The 11,515-nt window shown below is 53.2% G+C and overlaps 1 protein-coding gene across 2 annotated transcripts in view; it reads right to left on the minus strand.

The window, feature by feature from the left end:
- The window catches only part of LOC120400514 (cullin-9-like), a 38,441-nt gene extending 28,700 nt beyond the window's left edge, over positions 1–9,741 (minus strand). For both annotated transcript variants that reach the window (XM_039529161.1, XM_039529160.1), the window contains exons 1-2: positions 9,651–9,741; positions 1,160–1,766 (exon numbers count right to left, since the gene is read on the minus strand). In XM_039529161.1, coding sequence (XP_039385095.1) covers positions 1,160–1,754 — 595 coding nt within the window. In that variant the 5' untranslated portion in view covers positions 1,755–1,766; positions 9,651–9,741. The remainder of the gene's footprint in view (positions 1–1,159; positions 1,767–9,650) is intronic.
- Between the last annotated feature and the right edge of the window lie 1,774 nt (positions 9,742–11,515).

Genomic DNA, 11,515 nt, shown 5'->3' on the forward strand with positions numbered 1-11,515 from the left:
GTATCGAGTGTTTGCACTGCAAACCTCTGCACTTGTGGAACTCATCGAACGGAAAAGGAAGCATTCACTCAGGGAAAGTGCTTGCCCTGCACCCAAGGTGGCCCCCTGACAGCAGATGAGGCAGTGTGGACCATCCAAGGACAGAGCCCTTGTTGACTGCGTGCCTCACTCCCTCCAGGAAGGAGAGACCTGCGCACCAACTCATCCCATCAGCCTGGATTCTGGGGCAAGGAGGGGAGATAAAAATCCCTGACAAGGAGGAACCGAGATCTTCTTGCTGCCTGGACTGGGAGGGGCAAAGATTCCTAAACATGAGCAAGAGATTCCCATGCTGCTTGGCCTGGGTCGGCCATAAAGGACACACAGCTGCTTATTATAGAACCTGACGGTACCTTCTCAAAGCTAAGACTGTAACTCAGTGGTGCGCATGGTTCCTGTTTTAACCTTGAAAATAACCCTCATTTCTCTTCTTAGTTAATAAAGCTTTAGTCCGTTTATTACAGGATTGGCTACAGGCATTGTCTTGGGTTTGAAATCTGAGTACAACTGACCTGGGTAAGTGACTGGTCCTTGGGGACTGGGAGTGACCTGAATATTGTGGTGATTTTCAGTGTAAAGTGACTATCACTCAGTCCAGTTTGCCGGAGAGAGACTGGCGTGCCCAAGGGGCCTGTCTGGGACTCCACGGTAAGACTGTTAGAGTGCCTACGGAGTTCACATTTGTTTCTAATTACAAAACATACTGGTCTGGGGCGTCTGCCCTGCTTTCTGACAGTGCCCTGAGGCTGGCGCTCCCAGTTGTGAGCCACCCCAGACAGCGAGCACAGCTCTGTACTGTACCAGCTGGTACCATCAGACTGCAGGCTCCCCAGGAAGGGGCACCTGGGCAGAGTCACCCATCCAGCAGCAGTGGGGCAGCATGTACAGCGCCAGCACTCTGCCCAGGTGCCTGGTTGGAGGAGGGGTGGCTCAGGCAGCAGAAGCCAGTCCCGTACACAAAGGGACTTGACCCCAGTCCCGAGTCCCTTCACTGTTTGGAAAAGGCCCTACATAAACTTCTTCCCCTTCCCAGAGCGCTCCAGGATCCCCCCAGTACACCATGCTCAGCAGATGGGCCTGGCCCAGCCCTTCTCTGGGGGTCCTGGCCAGCAGATCTCACCTGCGTCGTGTGAAGCCAGGGCCCTCAGCATCTTGCCGGCGCTGCGGCGGATTTGCTTCTCCTCATTGCACAGCATCTTCATCAGCAGGTCCAGGGCCCCGGTCTCCTTGAAGACGCCCGTCAGCGAGCCAATGCTGGCGTAGGCGCTCAGCACGTGGATGGTGTTGAGGATGGAGGACTCTGGGCCCGTGGGCCCAGCCATCTGCCGGCTAGCCCGTTGCACCAGGTTCCTGACGTCAGCCTTCATCTCCAGCAGCGAGGCCTCGTCCAGCGTGACGTCCGGAGGGAACGTGCTGGGCGCCTTCTCCTCCTTCACCCGCTGCCCCTCGGGCTTCCTCTTGCCCAGCAGCGTCGGGCAATTGGCATAAACCTCCTCCGCCGACATCCACATCAGGACGTTCTCCGCTTTGCTCTCTGCCGAAGAGGCATTGGTGCTGCTCGCTGGGCCCTCCTCCAAGCTGAGGATGCTCCAGCGAATCAGGTACTCGGTGTGGCCATCATGGCCCCGGCGCTGCCGGATCAGCTCCTCGGGGTGGGCCTGCAGCTTGGGCCCCAGGTGCACGAGCAGGTTTCCATTCCTCTTCTCGCCCACCATGACGGGGAATGTCTGCGCAGAGAGAGAGAGGCAGGAGCAGGTTATGATCCACCTAGGAACCCCGGTCGAGAGCTCGGGGAGAGAGCTCTCCAGGGAAGAACCTCTGGGACCAGCTGGTAGGAGAGGGGGCTAGAGATGGAGAGCTCTGCATGTTCTGCCCCCAGCCCTGCCACCGACCTGCGGTGTCACCTTAAGCAAGTCACCACCTCTGCATTATTGCCCAAGCATACCATGGCTCCCAGACCCAGGGAGAGGGATAGCTCAGTGGTTTGAGCATTGGCTTGCTAAACCCAGGGTTGTGAGTTCAGCCCTTGAGGGGGCCATTTGGGGATACCTCCTGCTTTGAGCAGAGGGTTGGACTAGATAACCTCCTGAGGTCCCTTCCAACCTTGACAGTCTATGACCACCTCTGCTGAAACCTCACCCTCCCATGCAGGAAAGTCCTACTTCATCATTCACAGCCTCCTCTGCTCCCGGCATTGGTTCAGAACCATCCTCCTGTGTGTAATTCCCTCCAGCCCCTGTCGCAGCTGGACTCTCACAGACCTTGGCTCCCTGTAGTCCCCTCATCTCACACTGTCTTCTGCCTCTCCCACTGCTGCAACAGCCTTGCTCTGCAGCTGCTCCAATTGTGCACGCAAGTACTACCCCTGGCTGCTCACAGCAGGAAAGCTAAGCAGGGCATACACATCTGCAGGATGGAGGCCAAATATTCGTTGGGTTATACGGGCTAGAGGCAGGGTCGGTTCACAGCTGACAATGGGACATTGGCTGGGGTGGGCCAGGGCTCTGATTTCCAGAGACCTCCATAACATTTTCCGCTTCAACCCTGGGGCGGCAGGCGGACCACAGAGTTTCCCCCTCCCCCAGCCGCTGCAGGTGGACCCCTTAGCTCCCAGCCTCAGACCCTGGAGCTCCAAGCCATTGCAAGCAGCAGGGCGGATCCTGGGGCTGCAGCAGCAGTGGGTGCTGGACCCCCCCCACCGCTCCATTTTGTCACAGTTATTCTTAGTGAAAATCAGAAACAGGTCACAGGCTTCCGTGAATTTTTGGTTTTTGCCCGTGACCTGTCTGTGACTTTTACTAAAAATAACCATGACAAAATCTTAGCCTTACCTAAATGGCCATATGGATCAGACCAATGGTCCATCTAGCCCAGTATCCTGTCACTGACAGTGGTCAGCACGAGAGGTTCAGTAGGAGCGTACAAAACCAGACAATTCTGGAGAGATCCACCCGTCTTCCCATCCCAGCTTCTGGCAGTCAGAAGCTCATGGTCATGCCTAGCAAGGAGTCACATCCGTGACCATCTTGGCTAATGGCCTACCCTCCATGAACGTAGCCAATTCTTTTTTGAACTCAGGTATACTTTTGCCCATCACAACCTCCCATGGCAATGAGAGTTCCACAGGTTAATCGTGCATTGTGTGAAACAGTATTTCCTCTTCTTTGTACTACACCTGCTGCCTATTCATCTCATCATGTGACCCCTGGTTTTTGTATTGTGGGAAAGGGTCAGTCATGCTTTTCTAGTCATGTTTTCCACACCACTCATGATTAGAGACCTCTATCACATCCCTTCTTAATTGTCTCTTTTCCAAATTGACCAGCCCTAATCTTTTTAGTCTCTCCTTGTAGGAAGCATTTCCATATCCTTGATCATCTTTGTTGTCCTTCTCTGAATGTTTTCCAGTTCTAGCATATCCTTTTTGAGAGGGGGCAACCAGAATTGGACACAGTATTCAAGGTAGGGGCACACCATGGATTTATATAGTGTCACTATTATATTTTCTATCCCTTTTCTAATAGTTGCTAATGCTCCATTAGCCTTTTTGACCGCTGCTGTGCATTAAGCTGTAGCTTTTAGAGAACTAGCCATGATGACTCCAAGTTCTCTTTGAGTGGTAACGGCTAATTTAGAGCCCATCATTTTATAGCTATAGTAGGGATTATGTTTTCCAATGTACGTTACTTTGCACTTGTCAATGTTGAATTTCATCTGCCATTTCATTCCCCAGTCACCCAGTTTTGCAAGATTCCCCCTGTGAGGCCCTGTCTACATGACACAGTTTTGTCGACAACACCGTAGAGGTGTACATATTGCAATGCTCCTCCCGCCAATGTCAATCCCCTGCTACGCTGACAAAATAAAACCATCTCAACGAACAACACAGAGCCTTTTGTGACGCAGCTGGAGCCATGCGGTGTCAGTGCAGACACTGCACTTGCTTATGTCGTCCTAACTGGCCTCTAGGAGGTGTCACAATGCCCAGCATGACCGCTCTGGGCAGCACTTTGAACTCCATTGCCTTGAGGTACACAGGCATGATCTCCTCCCTCATTTAAAGGGCCAGGAATTTTTGAAATTCCTCTTCCTGTTTGCTCGGCATGGACTGCTCACTCAGCACCTTCCCAGCTGACTGTGCCGGCTTTCCGCAACAGACGCGCTGCAGCATGGAATACACCGGAGCTGTTGGATCTGCTGGGTCTGTGGGGAGAGAAGGCTGTGCAATCGCAGCTTTGCTCAAGCTGTAGGAACTTTGATATCTACAGGCAGATTGCTTGTGGCATACAGGAGAAGGGACATGCAGCAATGCTGTGCTAAGATCAAGTTGCTGAGGCAGGCGACCCAGAAGGCAAGGGAGGCCAACCGTCACTCTGGTGCAGCGCCGAAGACATGCTGCTCTACAAGGAGCTGCATGCCATCCTTGGTGGCAACCCCACCACCATGAGCCCTGTGGATGCTTTGGCGGGACTGGAGGCAACAGCCAGCGGAGTCAGCCCTGAGGACGAAGTGGTGGATGAGGAAGTGGAGTTGGAGGAGAATGTGGGATGTGTGACAGGGACATCTGGTGTTGTGGCAAACCAGGGCCTATTGTTGACTCCAAAGGGATCTAGCCAGTCCCAGCACTCCGGCTCTGGCGTGCATGGTGCAGGAGAGGCAAGCTCTGGTAAGCAGCACTTTGCTTTGATACTGCACAACGATAGGAGACTGAGGTCTCATTTACTTTGTTATACAGCAGAAGAGGGATAAGGGAGATAAATTAACAACAGAGCCTATGCAGCTACGCAGTGGGGACCCAGTAGACAAGTCTGTTAATGACACTGGGATGTCCCGGGAATCCTCTCTAGGAAGAGATCTTGGTAGAGGTGACTTGTTTCTTCTCCCACTGTAGGAAACTTTGCTGCACCAGCCAGCAATTATTTCAGCGGGGACCAAAGCAGCCCACAGGTGAGCAGCATACAGAGCTGGTCTGAAGCCGCACGCATGCAGGAGATGCTCCCTTGCATCCTGGGTTACCCTTAGGAGTGAGCTTTCGGGTTTGATTACCCCAGCCTGTGGAAAAGGGGCCCAATATTCAGAATACTCTCCCTAGGTAAGTGTAGTGACCCTCTCTGCAAATCACCCAGACCCTTTGTCCCTTCCCAGCCATTCCCCCTTCCCAACCTCACCATCTTTGGGACTCTTGCCGAGCTGTGTGCTAGCCAAGAGACAGTAAGAAAGAGGTGCATGATTTGTGATTCACGGCTGTGAGTGCACCCACAATACTGTCTCTGTCCAGTGTTCCTTTGGTTTCTGCAGATGTGCCCTTGAGGACCAACTCCTGCACACCAGCGGAGCGCCTCTGTCAGATAAGGAGGCGAACCAGGAAGGAGGATATGTTTAGAGAAGTGCTGCAATCAACAGACACAGCACACAAGGAAACTAGAGCGTGGAGGGAGAGAGTTCATGAAAACCTCGGCCTGTATAGCCTGGAAAGCAGACGGGGCAGGAGCGGCTGATAGATGGACAGGCGCGGCTGATAGATGGACAGGAGCGGCTGATAGATGGACAGGCGCGGATGATAGATGGACAGGCGCGGATGATAGATGGACAGGCGCGGATGATAAAACTACTGGAGGGTCAGACAGAGATGCTCAAGTCCCTCATAGTGCTGCAGTCTGAGCACATCCATGCACGACTCCCCCTGCAGCCAGTACAGAACTTGTTCCATGCCCTGCCCAAACTCCCCCAGCACATTCTTCGGATGTCCCCATTCTGTCGCACTACCCCGGCAATCCACCCCTAGAAACCGGTTTCAGATGAAAGCTGGAGTTGCACAGAGCTGTGAGAGCCTGAACCGAGAGAATGTTCCTCACTGTCATGTCCCGTTTGCAAAAAAAAAAAAAAAAAAAGTGTTTTATCATTTAATTGAAGTGTAGCCTTTGAACAAAATGAGTCTTTATTTGTGTCATGCACATGGTAGTTGCTGCTAAAATTCAAAACTCCATCAGGAGTCTGTCTCAGCTGGACTTGCTGAATGGGGTTCAGTGTGAAAAGCAGGGGTGCTGCAGGTCCAGGCTAAGGAGCCAGTGAAGCTGCATGGCTTCCCTGGAGGAAGAGCGAGACCCCTAGGGATCTGACACACTGAAGGGGTTCCTCCTAGAGAGCACTCCAAAGCTGGGGCCACAGCACCAATCCTGTGGATCTGTGTCACTTTCTCAAAGGCTTTCTGAAAAGCCAAGAACACTACATCAACCGGATCACCCTTATCCACATGCTTGTTGACACCCTCAAATAATTCTAATAGATTGGGAGGCATGACTTTCCTTTACAAAAGCTGTGTTCGCTCTCCCCCGGCAAGTCTTATTCATCTATGTGCCTCATAATTCTGTTCTTTTCTATAGTTTCAACCAATTTGCCTGGTACTGAACTTAGGCTCACCAGCCTGTAATTGCCAGGATCGCCTCTAGAGCCCTTTTTGAAAATCGGTATGACATTAGCTACATACAGCTACTAGTTTTACAATTTCACATTTGAGCTCCTTCAGAACTCTCAGCTGAATATCATCTGGTCCCGGTGACTTATTACAGTTTAATTGATCAATTTGTTCTAAAACTTCTTCTTTTGACACATCAGTGTGGGACAGTAGTTCATATTTGCCACCCAAAAAGAATAGCTGTGATGTGGGTATCTCCCCCAACCTCCTCTGCAGTGAAGACCGATGCAAAGAATTCATTTAGCTTCTCTGCAACGGCCTCATTTTCCTTGAGAGCTCCTTTAGCATCTCTGTTGTCTAGGTTATGTCTACAGGAGGATGAACTCCCCGCAGCACAGTCACGGCTGGCCCAGGTCAGCTGACTTGAGCTTGTGGGGTTCAGGCTACAGGGCTAAAAATTGCTGTGTAGACTTCTGGGCTCAGGCTGGAGCCAGAGCTCTGTAACCACGAAGCCCGAACCCAAGTCAACTGACCCAAGCCAGACGTGGGCTTTTTAGTTCCATGTAGACATAGCCCTAGAGGCAGTTTTCCTGGTTCTGATGTTCTTAAAAGATTCTTACTGATAGTTTTTGCATCTTTACCAATTTAGGAATTTCCCCCAGCTCAGATTAGCAGGGACACTGGGGATTTTTCACCTTCCTCTGCCGCATGAGAAGCGAATCACCTGCTCATCTCATCTGGGCATGTCTCACCTCACCAACTCCCTGCTACTGGTGCACCTTGGGCCTTCCTGTTCTCTGCCTGTAGCACTCAATAGTTTAGTCTCCTGAAGGCTGTAACACTTTGGTCTAATTTCAGTTGTTGGGTTTAATGTGCGGGTGCTGGGTGCTGCTAGTGGCCTGCGATTTACGGGAGGCCAGACTAGATGATCTGGTGGTCCCTTCTGGCCTTAAACACTATGGGTACATCTACACAGCATTTTGGAGCAAGCGTCCCAGCCTGGGGCACAGACTCTGGCTAACATGGCTCACCCTAGTACTCTATAAATAGGTGTGTAGACCAGAGGTGGATTTACAGTCAAACACAGGGTGCCCTGGCATGGGGCCCCCAATGACAGAGGGCCCCAGGGCCAGGCAGCTGCAGGGGCAGAAGCTCGCTCTTGCCGGCTCCTGGGGCTCCTGCTGCAGGCTCCACACCCACTGGGAGCCACGCTCCTCCATCCCCCGCCTCCTCCCCAGAGCGCGCCATGTTCCTCCTCCTCCCCCTCCCTCCCAGCGCTTCCCCCACTGCCAAACAGCTGTTTGCTGTGCCTCAGGGCACTCTGGGAGGAAGGGAGAGGAGCGAGGCCGCAGCGCACTCAGGGGAAGAGGTGGGGCATTGATGGGGACTTGGGGAAGTGATGGAATGGGGGCAGGGAGGAGGTGGGGCAGGGGCAGGGATGGGGATGGAATCAGGGCACAGCAAAGCAGAGGCGGGGCCCCCGCACTCCCTCTACACATGCCCTGAGCTGCTCAGGACAGGGGGCTCAGAGCACCCTCACACTCCCAGCCACCTGCCCTGACTCCTGCACCCCCCCAACCCCGACTTCTGTATCCCCCACACACCCCCAGCCCTCCCTGACTCTTGCACCCCCACATATACCTAGTCCCCAACTCCCATGCCCTGATTTCTGCACATCCCCACTCCCACCCGAGCACCAAACAGGAGCTCCAGCATCCCCCCCACACACATTCCCACCTGCACCCATCACACCAAATGGGAACTGCCCCAGGTAAGCGCTCCACACCCCAACCTCCTGCCCCAGCCCTGAGCCCCCTCCCGCAGCTTAAGTCCCTAACTCCCTCCCAGACCCCACACCCCAGCTCTGAGCTGCCTCCTAACTCCTGGCCAGACCCCACACCCCAATGTTTTTTTACTTTTTTTTATTAAGCACTCTTATCCAAAGCCCTTTACAATAGCTAGCAAACAGTACAAACAATATTTGGAAAGATCATTAAGTGGCCTGCTGAGACCCTCAGCAATTTTCCAGTGGTCTGTGAAAAAAAAAGTTAGACTGGAAAAACAATCCAGGTACCTCACTTCATTTTCATTTACTTCCTATTATTTACAAGAGGAGGATGAAGGAAAAAAAAGAATGAAAAACAGGGGCCGAGGGGAGATGAGAGAATGTTTTTTTTCTTGGCTGGGTCCCCGGGGGGCCCCAAAAATGAAGCTGAGCACAGGGCCCCAGTAACTCGAAACCCGCCACCGGTGTAGACTCATAGACTTTAAGGTCAGAAGGGACCATTATGATCATCTAGTCTGACCTCCTGCACAATGCAGGCCATACAATCTCACCCATCCACTCCTGTAACAAACCCCTAACCTATGTCTGAGTTGTTGAAGTCCTCAAACTGTTTGAGGACCTCAAGCTGCAGAGAACCCTCCAGCAAGTGAGCACTTTGAAGTTGCAGCTTGGGCTGGAGCTCAGGTTCTGCAGCCCAAGCTCTGCGTCCGGAGCCGCCACCCCACTCCCTAGGCTTCTGAGCCCAAACTGCAGGCCAGGCTGCAGCTGCACAGCACTGGCCGCACCCCTGTTTTTAGAACACGAGCCCGAGCCTCTACCCAGGGTGAAGGCTGGCTCAGAAGTACTGTGTAGACAGTTGCTACACACGCTGGGGGAGGGACAGCTCAGTGGTTTGAGCATTGGCCTGCGAAACCCGGGGTTGTGAGTTCAATCCTTGAGGGGGCCGCTTAGGGAGCTGGGGCAAAAATCAGCACTTGGTCCTGCTCGTGAAGGCAGGGGCTGGACTGGATGACCCTGCAGGGTCCTTTCCAGCGCTAGGAGATAAGAATTTCCTCTGAAAAATAAGTATCTGGCGCTGTACCTAACTGGGGCCCCTGGGCGTGCGAAGGAGCTCCACCCCTCCCGCTAAGGCTACAGCCAGCCCGGGGCCGCTGGGCCCAGGCCTCACGGCGGCTCCCCCTGCCCAGCTGGGGCGGGCTGGGGGCGCGGGCTCCCCCCCAGCTGCGGGCTCCAGGCCGCCCCCCCGCCCGGGCCCGCCCTGCGCGAGGGCGGTGGGGGAGGGGGCGGGGCCGGCTCGGGTTCAGCGACCCGGGAGAGCCCCAGCAGTTCCCGCGGGGGAGGCCGCGGCCTCCCTTCGGCCCCTCCCCGCCACGGCTGGGGGCGGGGCCAGACGGCGGCTCTGCCCGTTACCTGCTCCCTCCAGCCGCTCCCGCGCCGCTTCCGGGTCCTTGTCGCGTGCGCACCCCGCCCACTACGGCTCCCCGCTGGAGACAAACCCCGGCAGTCGCGCCCGCGAAAGGGAAGAGCCGGGCAGGAGGCCGTGCCCCCAGGTGGGGGCGGAGCCGCGCGCCACGGCCACGGCCCCCGGAGCTGCAGGATTTAAGGTCCTGACTCCTGGGCCCCTGGAAAAGCAGCACAGGGGACTCCCATCCTGGCAGCCTGCCCGTCACCTCCTGCATCTAGGACTGGGTTTCCAAACACCACCTGCCTCAGGTGCAGCAGGACTCTGCACCCGGGGGAACAGGGTCTCTCTGAGAACAGCTGCCCAGCAAAGCTCTGGTCATAGGGATGGTCTTGCCTGGATCTTCAGAACCTGGCACACGAAGCAAACCCTAGTTCCCACAATCAGGGCCCATGTTTTCCATGAGCTAGCAGGGAGGCCCTGAGTCCCATCTCCCTGTTTCCACAGCTCAGCATGCTTGGAGTACTTCCAGGAACACATGACCCTGTGCATTCATTGTCTCTAGCCTGTTTTCCAGAAGCTGGGAATGGGCAACGGGGGATGGGTCACTTAATGACCTGTCCTGTTTATTCCCTCTGGGTATTGGGCACTGTCGGAAGACAGGATACTGGGCTAGATGGACCATTGGTCTGACCCAGTATGGCCCTTATGTTCTTTTCCTTGCGTTTCTCTGTGTTTGTAACACTTGCTTTGGGGGAATACAACATCCTTGTAACGTTTTCATCCTTCAACAACAGATACTATCCGCCTGAACCGCCATCTTAAAAAAGAATGTTCAGATCTTGAAATCTCATTTTTACAGAGTTTATAAACTAAACTAACTCATTGTCTCCAGTTGGGACCATGGTAACCTCAGAAGTACCTCAAACAATCATCACCCTTCCACTCAGGCTCATTTGCATGCCATGGTAGAAATGAATCCATGATGTGAGGGGAACTATGCATGTCACAAGTTCTTACTGGTAGATTCCTTGGTTCACAACATCACTGTACCTCAAAGTTCTGCAGCTGCTTAGTAGCAAATTAAGGGCCAGTTTGCCCATACATTCCAGCTGGTTTGCACTGCCCTGGAGTGGCACCAAGCAACCAGAGCAAACTGGTAAGTTGGCTCATCCAAGATTCCTTCTCAAGCTGGTATCAGAGTTCTACATGTCTGAGCCTGTTATCCTGTCATGTTTCCCCCATAGGCTTTAGCAGGATGGGTTTCTCCACATGCCTGCTGTGAAGAGTTCCTTGGAGTTCTGCCTGGAGAGGCTGAAGCCTTTAGAAAGGCCACCCAACATTTTATTTTGTTTGACCCCTCCCCCCCAGGGTAGAACCATTAATAGAGCTGAGCAAATTGATTTTTTGGTTCAGTGGCCATGCTAAAAAATAAATAAAAACATTTGGGTCATTTTGAACAGAAATAGAATTGTTTTGGGTTTTCTTGCAAAAAACAAACCACCAATAAAAAATTTTAAAAAATTGTCCAGGTCAAACTAAAGGTTCAAAATGACATTTCATTTAACATTTTTTGGTAGGGTTTGGTTTGAAAATTTCAAAACATAACACCAGCATTTCCAAAAAAAAAACAGCCAACCTGACTTCATGAATAGTTTTGGTGCCCCCCCAAATCTACTCTTTGCCAAAAAAAACCACCCAGCTCTAGTTACTAAGAGGGTATTTCATGGTGCTGTGACTTGGCTGGCCTGACTCTGGAAAGTCATTCTATGCTCATTCCATTAGAGGCAACTTGCTGAGCTCTGTAAAGCAGTAATACAGCCCCTCCCTCTTACAAAACACGACTGCTGGACTCAGCCACCAGGAGGGAATC

The sequence above is a fragment of the Mauremys reevesii genome, linkage group 3, assembly GCF_016161935.1.
Source record: "Mauremys reevesii isolate NIE-2019 linkage group 3, ASM1616193v1, whole genome shotgun sequence".
Taxonomy (NCBI): domain Eukaryota; kingdom Metazoa; phylum Chordata; order Testudines; family Geoemydidae; genus Mauremys; species Mauremys reevesii.